Here is a 16,773-nt window from a genome sequence, read left to right as displayed (position 1 = left end):
TCATAGACTGGAGAATTCTCACTTAACTGTCATTTTATATGGAATCTCCCCTATTTTGTCTATTTTCTTCCTCTGGAACTATGATTAGGTATCTGTCACTTTCTCTAATACTATCCTCTTGATCTATTTTATATTTTCAATCTCTTATCCTCTCTGTGGGGCATATTCTCAGTATCATTATCTCAGTTATATTTAATTCACCAATTTTCTGCTCAGCTTTGCTAATCTGATGTTTTACCTCCTACTGTTTAAATTTAAATCATCATCATCATCATATTTCCTTTCTTTTTTCAGATTTGTTTTGGTAACCACTTGTGTCTCTCTCACATTTTATTTTACATAGAAATCATTTAAATATGTTCCTGGTAATTGACTTCAATATAAAATAATTTCAATTTCTGTAATCAATGCTGATAAGATTCTGATTTTTGCACTTTTTCAACCTTGGTAACCCTGGTTCCTCTTTGCTTTTTTTTTTTTTTTTCTATTGTGAGTTCATGGTCAAAAATAATTTCATCTGTATTCATTCTTCAAGTCCTTTACAAAATGTAAAAGATATGCACCAATGTAGAAAATATGTATATTTAATGTCACCACAATAAAATAATTTGGGGTCACTTTAAAATAAAATACTATTTTTATTGATGGTTTTGAATTTTTAGATTACATGTGTTCTAAAAAATACTTTGAATTTGTAGATTATGTATTAATATTTTCTCTTCTACTACCAGTGGGGTTACTGTAGGCACGCATTTTGCTCTCTTTTCTAGAATTCTTATTTGTTTGCTTAATTGCTTGTTTTGTTTTTAAACTGACTCTCTCTTTAAATTCATAGTCTCAGTCTTCCCAGCCTCATAAAGGTCTCCAATTCAACTTCTTGCCTTTCAAGTCACTGGACTTTGTTTCTTATACCTGACATAGCCACTGAGACCTCTAGATCAGGTACACCCATATCTTCCTCCACATTTGTCCTTTTACTTTAATTTCAGCCTCTGAAATTTACCCCATCTATTTTTTCCAGATCATAAATGCATTTAAGACATTTTTGTCAGAATTATTTGGCATTTTGTGCTGAGGAGTTTTTTAAAGTATTTCCTTTGACATTTTCCCACAAATATACATCCGTAATTCAATTTTGATTTAGCAATTTTGTTTAAAGGAGTTGCATGGGAAAAGATTTTGTTTATCTCTAAAAATTCCAGTGAAACAACACTCATTTTCTTCTTTCTGAGAAGCTTATGTTCCAACTACCAAAACTAGCTTGTAAAAATATAGATATTATAATAAACAATACACTTTGGTTGAAACAAGAACATATTTAACAATAATATATGGTTGTACATTGCTTAATTACAAGTATAATAATGTAGATTAAATTATGTAATTAATAAGTATATAACAAGTATATAATATATATATATATAATTATATATAAGAATCAAAGAATTAAGTTGTTGTAAGGAGAATTATTAAAAAGAAATGTTTACAGTAAAAAAAAAAAGATTAAATTTGCGTCTTAAACTGGCTAAGCAGAGGAAAAAGGACAATTCTGTAATGAAATTTTGTAATGAAAAAATTCATTGTGGTTGAAATTGAGCATGACATATTTAGGGAGGGGAACAAATAGAGCCGAAATGGAGAATATATCTTATAGAGTACTGAAGCCTAAGTGGGAATTGTATGATTGTAAAGGGCTTTAAGGAGAAGGAAATGGCAACTCACTCTAATATTCTTGCCTGGAGAATCTCATGGACAGAGGAGCCTGGCGGGCTACAGTCCACGGGATCGCAAGTCAGACACGACTTAGTGACTAAACCATCCAAACCAAACCAAAGGGCTTTAAAATTTAGGCAAAATATACATTTTACATGAGAGTTATTAGGTATTATGCAATAAGAGATAAATTCATTTTAGGAAGATTAGCTTGGAAGCACACAAATGTAATAAAAAAAAACAGGCACAGGTCCTCCAGAAGCTAGATCTTACTTTTATTGAGACAGAAAGGGATGAGTTGATATCCAGCAGTATAGATAACAAGGATGGTTGTGTTAGGAGAGAAGAAAATAAGGTCAGAGACATTCAGTTTGGAGAGATGCTTGTCACATATATGCAGTCATGTCAAAAACAATTCATACCATAATTGCATTCTGGTTATATGAATAGATGGACATTGGATTCGGACAAATTATGTTTTCTTTATTTAATTGAAAATATTTTAGATATGAATAGTATCACCAATAAAAACACTAAAATTTGATTAAATTATTTAAATAATACAATTTCCTTTTGTTTTCAAGTTTTCAGTATCCAACAGAAACATTCTATTGTTTTTTTTTGAATTGATTAAAAATTGGTTATGAATTATTAAGATAATTTTGAAAATGTTTATCACACACTGGATATCAAGAAAATCATATGAAATGCTAAAATAAATAAATGAATACAAATAAGAACATTCATAATTTAGCCTTGAATATGCTTTTTATTTTAGCTTCTCTTTTTTTGTTCTTAATTTACCCAATCATGTGATATTTATATTTAATTTGAAATATTAGGGTCAGAGATGAACAGATCTATGAAGGATAAAATAAATGTTCTCTTCATGATTATTTTACTTTTAGAAACTTCTATTTGTATTATTTAGATTTTTGAATTTCTATTCATCATTAGCATATTTCAAAACTAATAAAGATTCAGAAAGTTTTAATGGGAAAACTTAAGAATAAACACTGCAAACTGATTTAGGTATATTATGATAATAAAATGGTGAAGTAAACAAATATATCTTCTCCCTCACAGCATGTAGAATGTAATGAAGGATACAGATGATCAGGTAATAATGACTTGGTGTAGTGAATATTATGCTGGATGAAAACAGGGGTGTTATAAAAGCACATAGGAGAGACCATTGCATTTGTGTCAGTATTCCTCAATTATACTACTTAATAGACTGAACTTGCACAAAATACTTTTCAAGTTTTATTAACTTATCATGTAAGTGATTCAGTTGGCAAAATAGTTCAGTTTTTAATTTGGAGGAAATTAAATGTGGACTCTATTTTTTAAATAATATATTCCCTTAATGTACAGTAAAGTAATTGTGTTGTATTTCTCACATTTCACATCCTGAATGTTGCCTTTTTCTTTCATATTTTATGTCATAAGAAAGAAAACATCTCTACCGGTTTTTCTTTAACTATACTATTAAATGCAGCACGAATGTGGACAAAACGTTTCAGTTGCAGATTTGTGTGTGTGTACTATTCAATTAAATGAACTACAGTTTAGTTGGACTGAAGCTTTTTGGTTTGATATAGTCCCACTTAGTACTTTTTGCTCTTGCTGTTTGTACTTTTGGTGTTCAGTTCAGTTCAATTCAGTCATGTCTATCTCTTTGCGACCCCATGGACTGCAGCATGCCAGCCCTCCCTGTCCATATCAGCTCCCAGAGTCTACCCAAACCCATGTCCATTGGTGATGCCATCCAACCATCTCACCCTCTATCATCCCCTTCTCCTCCTGCCCTCAATCTTTCCCAGCATCAGGGTCTTTTCAAATGAGTCAGCTCTTCACAACAGGTGGCCAAAGTACTGGAGTTTCAGCTTCAACATCAGTCCTTCCAATGAACACCCAGGACTGATTTCCTTTAGGATTGACTGGTTGGATCTCCTTGCAGTGCAAGGGACTCTCAAGAGTCTTCTCCAACACCACAGTTCAAAGCATCAAGTCTTTGACACTCAGCTTTCTTTATAGTCCAACTCTCACATCCATACATGAATACTGGAAAAACCATAGCCTTGACTAGATGGACCTTTGTTGACAAAGTAATTTCTCTTAAAAAAATGTGCTGTCTAGGTTGGTCATAACTTTTCTTCCACGGAGTAAGCATCTTTTTATTTCAGGGCTGCAGTCACCATCTGCAGTAATTTTGGAGCCCCCCAAAATAAAGTCAGCCACTATTTCCACTGTTTCCCCATATATTTGCCATGAAGTGATGGGACTAGATGCCATGATATTTGTTTTGTAAATGTTGAGCTTTAAGCCAACTTTTTCACTCTCCTCTTTCACTCTCATCAAGAGACTCTTTAGTTTTTCCTCACTTTCTGCCATCCCATTCCCACCAGAGACGCTCAGAGGGCTCAAACAAACCTTGTGCACACCAGGACCCCGGGACCCCACAGAGACCGGGACAGAACTGTGTTTGGGCATCTCCTGAGGAGGGACGGGTCGGCAGTGGTCTGCTGCAGGGACAGGGGCTCTGGGTGTGGGTATGGCGTAAGTCCTCTTGTAGGATGTCGCCATTAACCCCACTATACAGCTGTCAGAACTTACATAGGACTTCTGGTGTTATATCCCCATACTGTCAGGAGTAACAATGACCAGGATATATGTTCAGCTCTATCACTTACTAGCTAGTTGACCGTCTACAAGTTCTAATTATTTAAGATTTTTACAACTCATACTTTAAACACAGATTGGGATAACAGGGGTCCGTACTTCAAGGTGTAGTTGAGAATCGGGAGAGTTAATGAAATGCCTGTAAATGGACTGTGCGCTTGACAAAACCTCGGCTAATATTGTCTTTAAAATATCACCTACATCTACAACTGCTTCCCTCACTTTTTCTTCGTCCTCCTACAAGCCAAAAGTTTTAGTAGATACTTGAATTCAAATTCATAAAAATGAAATGTGTGTGTATATATGCATCTATAGCTCTATAGATGTGTATATATCAACACATGTGATATATATGTGTGTGTGTATACACACACACACACACACACACACACATGTGCTTATTCACTTCAGTCGTGTCTGACTCTCTGTGACCCCATGGACTTCAACCCACCAGGGTCCTCTGTCCATGGGATTCTCCAGGCAAGAATACTAGAGTGGGTTGCCATGCCCTCCTCCAGGGGATCTTCTTCACCCAGGGATTGAACTCGGGTCTCCTGCAGCTCCTGCATTTCAGGCGGATTCTTTACCACTGTGCCACCAGGAAAGCCCATATATATGTATACATATACATGAATGATGCTTCTTTGGGAGACTCATAGCCAAGGAACCTTTGACAATGATATCCTGTTTCTCAGGATGTGATGTTGTTTCCAAGAGTGAGACTGTTGTGTGATGAGTATGTCAACATGAGCCCCAGGTCATATTGTCACGGCTGAGATGGACAGAGCAACAGAGCTGGAGGAGAGAGTGACAGCATATTGTTTGGCATCATTTGTCTGTGACCGCGCTAATAATCAGTTTATGACTGTTTAAATGTCTGTGGGCACTTAATCTCAAATTCTTATTCAGTTTAAAGTATTAGGGTTGAAGAAGAACAAATCTATGAAGGCTGAAATGAATAATGAATGAAACGAATAATATTTAACTTCAAAAATAGACTGAAGTTGTGTTGTTTAGATTTTAAAATTCAGATCCACACTGCACAGATTTGGAAAGCCAAAAAAGATTAGAAGGTTGGAAAAAGGGACCTTTGAAATAAGATTATTAGCGCTCAGAGAGGATTTAACTGTGAGAGAAGGTAATTGTTTCTGTATCAACATATGTTCTAATACCTCAGTGCAAACTGTCATGCATCAGAATATATGTCCAAAATTTGAAAAATATTGTTTGTTCAGATTTTTGAGCTTCCAAATTAATACAGAGGCTATCTTAATCATGTTATCAATAACTAGGTCTATCTGATACAAGTGAGATAAAGAGTAAGATTATGCATGTAATCCACAAATCATTGACGATAAAGTAAAAATTTCCACTTTCTAGAGGAAAATAGCATTTGTAATAAAGAAACTGCATATGATGCTATTTCTTTAAAAGGTAACAGTAGTTATAATAGTCATCATAAGAATAAGCACTCACATTTATTTATCACTTGTTCTGTGCACAGGCACGCTTTTAATGGATTTTCTTAATTCTTTACAACATGTATATTTTATTTCCATTTTCCATATGAGTCAAGGAAAACAAGGTTCACTGATAGTTTAGCTCCCAAAAGATGATCGAAGTCAATAGAGTGGGCTGTAACTCAAGTACCTAATTTTATATAATAATTTAAAGTTATCTTTTATCTTTGATGCTTTCCAGCATGACAATAAGTAGATATTTTTCCTTAACTCATTTTTCCTTACTACTTGACACACATTAAAAAAATTAGATTTGCTTCGAGTCCTTTCTCATTGTAATACCTAATACATATATATAATTGTGAAAGTTGTTGAAACTATGACTCTATGTATTTTTCAAATTGTAAAATGGGTTTAAGTTTTACATCTACTGTTGAAGGATTAAAAATAACAAAGTGACTGGCCCATGATATGAGGGAAATTCAGTAGATAATTTGTTAATTTAAATGTAACATAGTAGAATTCTAAAAGTAGGTTTTAGGGTTTTGGTTTATTTCCCTGGTAGCTCAACTGGTAAAGAACCTGCCTGCAATGTAGGTAACCCCAGTTCAATTCCTGGGTCAGGAAGCTACACTGGAGAAAGGATGCTGCTGCTGCTAAGTCACTTCAGTCGTGTCCGACTCTGTGCGACCCCATAGACAGCAGCCCACCAGGCTCCTCTGTCCCTGGGATTCGCCAGGCAAGGACACTGGAGTGGGGTGCCATTTTCTTCTCCGGAGAAAGGATAGCCTACCTTTATTCTTGGGCTTCCCTTGTGGCTCAGCTGGTAAAGAATCCACCTGCAATGCAGGAGACCTGGGTTCGATCCCTGGGTTGAAAAGATCCCCTGGAGAAGGGAACAGCTACCCACTCCAGTATAATTGCCTGGAGAATTCCATGGACTGTATGGGGTCCATGGGGTCGCAAAGAGTTGGATGCAACTGAGTGACTTTCACTTTCACTTTTTTTTCTGTGTATGTATATGCCAAAAATTTCTCTTTTAGGGTTTGCAAATTTAGCATACATTTAGCCACAAGGCCCCAGATGTATGTTAACGCAATACTGTCTGCTGCTATACAGACATTTTAACCTCTCTCTGTCTTCTTCTGGTCATGTTCTTAAAAGTTCATGGCTAACTGGTATTTCTGTATATGAGTGCTCAGTCAGTCAGTCGTATCTGACTCTGTGCAACCCTCTGGACTGTAGACTGTCAGGCTTCTCTGTCCATGGAATTCTCTAGGCAAGAATCCTGGAGCAGATTGTCACTTCCTTCTCCAAAGGATCTTCCCGACCCAGGGATCAAACCCATGTCTCTTGCATCTCCTGCATTGGCAGACAGATTCTTTACCACTAGCACCACCTGGGAAGCCCTAAAGAGCCCCTAATAGCTATTGTGGTTGTTAATTTTCATGTAGAACCTTAAACAGTGTCTGTGTACATAACAGTTCTCTGAGACTGCATATTTTATTTTAATTAAAATAAAATACTATTGATATAATACAAAGAGAAAGTGACGTGAAAGTCACTCAGTCGTGTCCAACTCTTTGTGACCCCATGGACTATACAGTCCATGGAATTCTCCAGGCCAGAAAACTGGAGTGGGCAGCCATTCCTTTCTCCAGGGGATCTTCCCAACTCAAGGATCAAACCCAGGTCTCCTGCATTACAGGCAGATTCTTTATCAGCTGAACCACCAGCAAAGCCCATAAAGAGAAAGCCAGTTACTAAATATGTACTTGGGGCTTCCTTGGGGGCTCAGACAGTAAAGCATCTGCCTGCAATTCAGGAGATCTTGGTTAAATCCCTGGGTTGGGAAGATCCCCTGGAGAAGCAAATGTCAACCCACTCCAGTACTCTTGCCTGGAAAATCCCATGGACAGAGAAGCCTGGTGGGCTGCAGTCTGTGGGGTCACAGAGAGTCAGACACGACTGAGCGACTTCACCGACTCTTGCCTAAATCTGTTTGCCAATCTTTACTGCACACAGAATAAATTTAAAACTGAAACAAAATTCTGCCTGATCTGGCCAGTACTTAGTTCACAGTCTAATACTGCATTGATATGCTCTCTGCTCCAGCTATACTGGCTTTCATTTCGTTCCTGAAAACAAGACCCTTCCTACCAAGTCCTCTGTACCTACAACTCTTTTAGTGCAATGCTCTTTGCTTTGACCACACTGGCTTTGTCTGTGGGGCTGGATATTTTTAAAAGAGCTTCCTAGGCCCTGCTTCTACGGATTCGTATAGTATGTCTGGGGTGGGGTCCAGGAATCTATTTTTACCAATCCCACTTAACACTGCTGATGGAAAGAGAATGCAAAAGGTGAGAGTTGTGAGTTAATTTTATTTGAGGCAAAATGAGGACTAATTGTCTGGCAGATAGCATTTCAGATAACTCTGAGAGCTGCTCTGAAGAGGTAGGAGGAGAGGTCAGTGTTATATACAATTTCAGATAAGGAAGTCCATGCAGTCAAGCATACATTTTGGCCAAGGCTTGCTGCTTACAATGACCAGATGCCATCCTTAATGACTTTAGTGTTTTTCTACATATGAGGAGATGTAAGAGTTGGACTCATAAAATCACCTTCTGAAAATATCTAACTATCTGAAGATCTGTCTGCTGGTTTTTCCCAGTGCACAGATGCCTCACTCCTGAACTTGACCCTGAACTCCTTTAAAGGGGGTGTTGAAGGTCAGTGGCTGCAGTGACTAGTGACTTAGTTCTTGTAGAGGCAGATGTCAAGTGCCAGTTTTTAGTTGGCAACATCATTCAAAACTACAAGGCCAAGACTATATCTTCTTTGATATTCTTCATAACAATATGTTGGATACTAGCATTTCATTCATATTGTGGCATTGTTGGCAGCTACCATGTCTGGGGCTCTGTGATGGTGGGATTTGTTACAGCATTTCATCCTGAGAGCAGAGCAACAGGCAAGCTGAGGGTGAGCTTCTGAGCTTCAGAAAGCCGCACACATTCCCCAGCACCATGCAGAATCAAAATCTGAGCCAGTGTTTCTTTGAATTCTAAAATTTCCACTCAAAGAGACTAAAGTGACTTGTCCCCAGTCACCAGGTAAAATCTGTCCTAGAAATCCAGTGTTCATACTTCTGGTCTATTGCTCTTTTGACACTCACATAATGTATATCTGTGGAGAACAGATTTTTTTTTTTTCTTAGAACAGATTTTTAAATACACAGAGAAGGACTTCCCTGGGGACCCAGTGGTTGAGACTTCACCTTCTAATGCTAGAGGTATGGGGTTCAATCCCTGGATGGGGAGCTAAGATTCCCCTATGTCTCATGGCCAAAAAAACCAAAAAAATAAATAAATAAAACAGAAACAGTATTGTCACAAATTCAATAAAGGCTTTAAAAAGGATCTACACACATTGACATGAATCAGCCATGGATTTACATGTGTTCCCCATCCCGATCCCCCCTCCCGTCTCCCTCCCCAGCCCATCCCTCTGGGTCTTCCCAGTGCACCAAAAAAAATAATTCTTTAATGAAGAAAGAAAGAAAGAATGTTGTCAGTGAACAGAGACAACTGAACCGAACTTATGTCTAATCTCAACTTGGTTTGCTACCTGATTTCTCAAATATAAACATGTTATAGGCTTTTAGCTAATTCTATTTTTTTCCAAAAGTTTAACTTAACTCTGGAAGGTATTTTCTTTCTGTAACACTATCACATAAAAGTTTTTATTTTTTTAAATGCACTCACTTTTTGATAGATAAGGAGTTTTTAAACCTCTTGAATCTCTTCATATCATTGTCATTATCAATTCATTGACTTTAATATGGTCTTCCCTTCATTTTTTCTTCTATAATTCTATCATTTGTATAGTTCCGTCACTTCAATTCATTTTCTTTCCCTCCCTTTACTCCTTCTCTCCTTTTTCTTTCCTATTTCCTTTGCTTAGTAAATATTTATTGAAGTGCTATTAAGTAGATATCAGAAACAGTGCCACATATTAGATAAAAAGCAACAACGGACTTCCCTGCCAGGAGTTCATCTTTCAAAGTGCATCCTCTAAACCTAACCCAGTAGACCCTAAATAGTTTATGTGAATAAAAGTTATGTATGAGAATAAAAAATGTGGCATTACTTTATTTTAATACTGAACTATAAAGGAAAGGATTGATGCTTTTGAATTGTGGTGCTGGAGAAGACTCATGAGAGTTCCTTGGACAGCAAGGAACTCAGACTAGTCAATCTTAAAAGGAAATCAACCCTGAATATTCACTGGAAAGACTAATGCTGAAGCTGAAGCTCCAATACTTTAGCCACCTGATACGAAGAGCCAACTCACTGGAAAAGACCCTGATGCTAGGAAGGACTGAAGGCAAAAGGAGAAGGGTGGGTGACAGAGGATGAGATGTTAGATAGTATCACAGACTCAATGGACATAAGTTTGACCAAACTCTGGGGAGACAATGAAGGACAGAGAAGCCTGGCATGCTATGGCCCATAGAGTCACAAAGATTCAGACATGACTTAGCAACTGAACAACAACATAAAAGAAATGGAGTTTTTAAAAAATACTTCAGTTCAGTTCAGTTGCTGTTGTGTCCGACTCTTTGTGACCCCCATGGACTGCAGCATGCCAGGCTTCTTTAATGCTGAAAATATTTCTCTTCAAAAATTTAAGTTTAAAATTTAAAAAATACAGTTAAAGTTTACTTTGTCAGGAAAAAAAAAAAAAAAACTACATGATCTTTTGGATAAAGTGAAAACCCATGTACAAATGTGAAATTTGCTCCATTTCCTATTTTTGACCTCTGCCTTCACTAAGATTTTACAAGTAGTAATGAATGATTATTGAATTTTGTTGCTTTAAAAATCTATTTCCTACCTGTGAAGTAATTAAACAAGCAAAAAGGTAGGTAATAGGGAATAAAGGACAAGAAACAGCAAGGAAGGGAACATATGTAAGCTCTTCTGTCCTAGGGAACAGGAGCTTTGACAGCATACTGAATTATCAGTATTCATATATGACAGGCTGAAACCCATGAACTTCAGGAATGCATTCCTTCAATAATGTATCGGCAGGGGATGTGAAAAGAATTGTAAAAGGCTGAAAAAGTCACTGCTTTTCTAAAGTGTCCAAATGAGTTTTTCTACGATAGCCTAGTTTTGTGAGCTCTGTAGACTTGGGCCTATTTATTTCATTTTCTTTGTTTGTCCTTATGATTTGGAAACACAGTGAGAGCTTACAGTAAGAGATGGATTGGCTCAGGGAATTTATGCTTTGATTCTAGGGAAGAAAGTATAATGTTCAATCCAGATAGGGTATATATTTTATATGCTTTATATTAGATAGATATAAATAGGGCTACAGAGAGAAAGAGAGAAAAGAGAAATAAGGAAGAAAGAAAGAAGGACAGAATGGAAGGGAGGGAAAAGAGAGAAGGAGAAAAAGAAAGGAGGTAATAGGGAGAGAGATTAATTTATTGAGAGTGAACTGATGAGATAAATATATCAGTAACTGCAGATCACAAGTCAGTAATAATTTCTGGATTCTGAGACTGAATACAGAAATCATGAATCAAGCTATTTCCTCAATCAGAAAAAGAAAACTTTTTGCACATTTATTTATTTATTTATTTTTGCACAGCAAGAAAACAAGGAAGGAGAGGAGAAGAGAAGAGATGCTCATAGATGTATGGCTCACCAAGTGCCAATCATTGCTATTTACAACCCCTGGGCATCCTCCTGGGAGAGTTTTCTAAGAACTTATTTTTAAAATATCTTGGGAAAGTTAGAAATGATTTTAATAGGTGTAGTTTCCCAGTCAGTGTTTTTCAGTGCAAGAGATAATTAAGAGGAAAATACTTTGTGTTTTGGTTGAGCTTAATTAGGTTTTACCTTCTTTCTAGGTCTATAGAAAACAGTTGCATTTAGGGACTCTGGAAAAGAAAAGTTTTTAAAATATACATTTACTGAGATTTTTATACAGATTTAATTGTGCAGATGTCAAGAATATGTCGTGTAACTCCACCTCCTGCATCTTGGGAGTTAGGTCTTCCCAATGGTATGAAAAATGAAGTTTAATGCTTTAACTTTCACTGAAAAATATGCGCATTGAGAAAATGTTCCTTTAATTTGTCCATGCATTTTATCTAATATTCATTAAGTATTAGAGCACTGTGATCTCCCAGCATTCTGCTAGGCCCAAGATCTAAAGCTGCAGCCAAAGCATATATGATTTTGGCAAGTTGAATATTATACTTAATGAGATAAATGGAGTATAAACAAGTAAGTACACGATATAACACTTTAAGTGGAAAAAGGCACTATGAAGAAAAATAAGTGAATATTATGAGTAGGAATAAAGGAGTTACTCAATTTATTTGGAAAAAACAGGGAAGAGCTTCCTTAAAAAAAAAAAAAAGTGTTATATCACAATAGGAGAATTAGCAAGGACCAAAAATGAATATATAACTCAAAAATTGTTCTGAATGTGATAATAAATTGTTCTGATTGATGATTTACACATTCATATTTGTATTTTACTGCATATACAAATTATTTAAATGGTAGCAATGTAATGTCTAAAGGATTGGATGCAATATACACAATTTGCAGAAAATCTCATATGTACTGAATAATAAACACTGGAAAGGCATAAAAATACCAAAAAATATACAATTTTTGGTGTCTACTGTGACACATATTCTGTACAATAGTCAAAACACATGCAGCCAGTCTGAGGCAAACTATTTCTCACAAGAACTTAATTTGAGCAATATTAGTAACTTGAGCGCTAAGTCACTTGAGTCGTGTTGACTCTTTGCCACTCTATGGACTGTAGCCTTCCAGGCTCCTCTGTCCACGGGATTCTCCAGGCAAGAATACTGGAGTGGGTTGTCATTTCCTCCTCCAGGGGATCTTCCTGACCCAGAGAGCAAACTCCCATCTCTTGTCTCCTGCATTGGTAGGTGGGTTCTTTACCACTAGCACTACCTGGGAAGCCTGTTACTAACTTAGGTCATTCAACATTTCCACTGTTTTGCAGCTAGTAGGAGAAAGCAGCAAGATAAAAACAAAGAATTGTCTGATTACACAGCCACATGCTTTTCCTTAATTATTTTACTGAGATTTTAAACACACTAAAAGAATTTGAATAATGTGGGAAAAGAAGAAAAGTAAGATCTTAAATTTGCATGAAGATTAGCCTGATTTCTAAATATAAATTTTAAAATGTTAATTATTCAAATCAAACCCATTCAACTAACATACTTAACCCTTATTAAAAGAACTTGTAGTTGGTTTTAATGAGATATTTTCAACAATTTTCTTGAGCAGCCTGGAAGGATAAAAATCAAACATGTTTTAATAATATTTTCCCTCTCAGTGGGTACTTGTTCTTTCAATGTTGATGAAACCCTAGCATTTAAATCCATTGACTGAACATTTAGAGTAGTTTTAATTTCATCTTTTACTTTCTGTTTAGGATTCCTGCAGCATAGTGCACTATGAAGCTAAGAGTGAATGAACGAACAATCATTTACGCACTCTAATTCTACTGCAGATATTTAATAATAAGACATTTTATTTCCTTTTGTTGGATATCATTTCAAAACTATAACAAACCCAATTATATTCACAATCAGCTTCCAAGGACACTAATGAGATGCCATGCAATCTCTTAAGAAGATATTTCTTATGAAATATCTTAAGTTTTCCAGTTCAAATCAAATGTATCTATATTCAATCTTACACAATGATGAATGAAATATATATATATAATTTAAATATATACATATCATATATGTATATTCATATCATATACATATTATATATGTATATTTATATTTTTTTCAATGGTGAACTAAATGGATTTTTTAAAAAATCTCAGTTAAATAACTGACGGGAAAGGTCCTAAGAACGTAATAGTGAAGCTTTCAGATATAAGGTAACTTGACTGCAGGATACACACACACAGACACACAAACGAATGCTTTTGTATTTATATAGTTTCCTTTTGTTTTCTGTTCCTAGAACTTCAACCTACTGGCTCACTCGCATCCAGTCTTTTCTCTACTGCAACGAGAACGGCCTCCTGGGCAGCTTTTCAGAAGAGACGCACTCCTGCACGTGTCCCAACGACCAGGTGGTCTGCACGGCCTTCCTGCCCTGCACGGTGGGCGACGCGGCCGCCTGCCTCAGCTGCGCCCCCGACAACCGCACCCGCTGCGGCGCCTGCAACACGGGCTACATGCTGAGCCAGGGGTTCTGCAAACCCGAGGTCGCCGAGTCCACCGACCACTACATCGGCTTCGAGACCGACCTGCAAGACCTGGAGATGAAGTACCTGTTGCAGAAAACCGACCGGCGGCTGGAAGTGCACGCCATCTTCATCAGCAACGACATGCGCCTCAACAGCTGGTTCGACCCCTCCTGGCGCAAGAGGATGCTCCTCACCTTAAAGAGCAACAAGTACAAGTCCAGCCTGGTCCACATGATCCTGGGTCTCTCTTTACAGATCTGTTTAACGAAAAACAGCACCCTGGAGCCCGTGTTGGCCGTCTACATCAATCCCTTCGGAGGCAGCCACTCTGAGAGCTGGTTTATGCCTGTGAACGAAAACAGCTTCCCCGACTGGGAGCGGACTAAGCTGGACCTCCCCCTGCAGTGTTACAACTGGTCGCTGACTCTGGGGAACAAGTGGAAGACGTTTTTTGAGACCGTGCACATCTACCTGCGGAGTCGCATCAAGTCAAACGGCCCCAACGGCAACGAGAGCATCTACTACGAACCCCTGGAGTTTATTGACCCATCCCGGAACCTGGGTTATATGAAAATCAATAACATTCAAGTGTTTGGCTACAGCATGCACTTTGACCCGGAAGCCATCCGGGACCTGATTCTGCAGCTGGACTACCCCTATACTCAGGGATCCCAGGACTCAGCACTTTTGCAGCTTCTAGAGATAAGAGACCGTGTAAATAAACTCTCCCCACCCGGTCAGCGTCGTCTAGATCTCTTCTCTTGCTTGCTTCGTCATAGACTCAAGCTGTCTACTAGTGAGGTGGTGAGAATCCAATCTGCTCTGCAGGCGTTTAATGCCAAATTGCCAAACACAGTGGATTATGACACGACCAAATTATGTAGTTAACCATACATGTCAAGCACAACCCAAAATCTTGAAGGAGTTTTTACAGTGCTTTTGTGGAACAGTTTATGTTTGGAAGAGTACCTTTAAATTGTCTTTTCAATATCTGTCTTATATCCGTCAATAACATTGGATGGCAATTTACACACATGGACTTGCTGACAATGAATATATTATACTGCAGTTTTGGTTTCTGAATGAAATAAATACTGACACCAGTCTAGAAGACATTCTACTTTTTACAATAAATTTCATTTGTAATTTTATATGTTCCGTGGCAATGCTTTTGTGCATTACATCCTCTAGAGGGAACATAAAAAGATACCAATAAAATTTTGTAGCTGAACAGTTATTAAAAAGAAATGCTGTGGGATTCCTTTTTTCCATGAAATGAGTTCTATTTTGATACAGCTTGCTAGAACCTGGGGAAAATTCCCCAAATTTTTTAATTGAAACATTTGACGGTTCCTTTCAAAAGCCTTTAGGAAAAACCCAACTAGGTAGAATGCCTAGCATTCAGTTGTATTTTTATGGTTAACAGCATAATGGCGGTGCTTTATTACCTATACTTATAAACCAGACACCATCATTATTAAAATAAACAGACAAACATTTCTCAACTAAATATCCAAACATTCTGGCAAACACACAGAAAGTCAGTGTACTTATAAGCACATCACGGAGAAAGTAAAGCCTTCATTTCCTCAGCAACTTGCTTTGTGATTCTCTTTCTACATTCTAATAACCAGCAATCAGCATACTCTGCACACTCATTTTCATTTCAAGTACTAAAAGCCTAGTTATTCCAGTACTTTAGCAGTGTCAATAAGATAACATTTCTAGAAATCATTAATTGTAATGTGCTGGTGTAAAATAAATGGTCAAATAACTAATTCAAGTGTAAATAGACATTTTTTCCTCTCAGAGAAACTAGTATTACTAAAATACGTTTATAAGTGCACATTCTTTCAATACAAACTATTTTTAGTCCAATTTTCTTACTTGAAATTTCATATTACTCAAGATGTAATATTAGATATATGGGGCTTCCCAAGTGGGACTAGTTGTAAAGAACCTGCCTACCAATGCAGGAGACATAAGAGATGCAGGTTCAATCCCCAAGTCAGGAAGATCCCTTGGAGGAGGCCATGACAACTCACTCCAGTATTCTTGCTTGGAGAATCCCATGGACAGTGGAGCCTGGCAGGCTACAGTCCATAGGGTCTCAGAGTTGGACACAACTGAAGGGACTTATCACATACAATATTAGATATATAATTAATGTTTTTTATCTAATGAACTTAAGTTGCATTTTTGTTTAGATATATGAATGTATTTGTAAAGTATGGTGATGCTCTTATCACTCTGCTCTTGTTTAATTATTTCATAAACATTTCGTATAATGTAAATCAATGCACTGTTCAGCCCAGGTTTCCTGTTGAGGTCATGAAGTTACTTCTCAGAGCACAAAGAAGGGAAACTATGACATGGTTGAACATAGTAACTGATGATGAAAACATCACATCCACATTCTGGATTCTTAAGCTGTTTGTTTAGATTCCAAAGCATTTTAAGAAAAGGTAGCTCAGACATCGTATACTAATTCAGTCACCGTAAGTATGGCATAGCTCTTCTAACCCCTGTCTAGATAACTGATTTTCTTTCTTTAATCATCTGATTTTTTTCCCCCTGACTTTTGCTATTATCAGTAAATCCACTGAAAATATGCACAATTATTTAACACCATTTTTCTGAT

At 37.0% G+C, this 16,773-nt stretch overlaps 1 protein-coding gene across 3 annotated transcripts in view; it reads left to right on the top strand.

Moving 5' to 3' along the window:
• Nucleotides 1-15,380, top strand: part of BRINP3 (BMP/retinoic acid inducible neural specific 3) — a 461,826-nt gene extending 446,446 nt beyond the window's left edge. For all 3 annotated transcript variants that reach the window (XM_020873239.2, XM_020873241.2, XM_020873240.2), the window contains exon 8: nucleotides 13,904-15,380. In XM_020873239.2, the coding sequence (XP_020728898.2) occupies nucleotides 13,904-15,020 (1,117 nt within the window). In that variant the 3' untranslated portion in view covers nucleotides 15,021-15,380. The remainder of the gene's footprint in view (nucleotides 1-13,903) is intronic.
• Nucleotides 15,381-16,773: the final 1,393 nt, after the last annotated feature.

Source organism: Odocoileus virginianus, chromosome 11 (assembly GCF_023699985.2).
Source record: "Odocoileus virginianus isolate 20LAN1187 ecotype Illinois chromosome 11, Ovbor_1.2, whole genome shotgun sequence".
Taxonomy (NCBI): Eukaryota; Metazoa; Chordata; class Mammalia; order Artiodactyla; family Cervidae; genus Odocoileus; species Odocoileus virginianus.
This window is presented reverse-complemented; position numbering and strand designations above follow the sequence as displayed.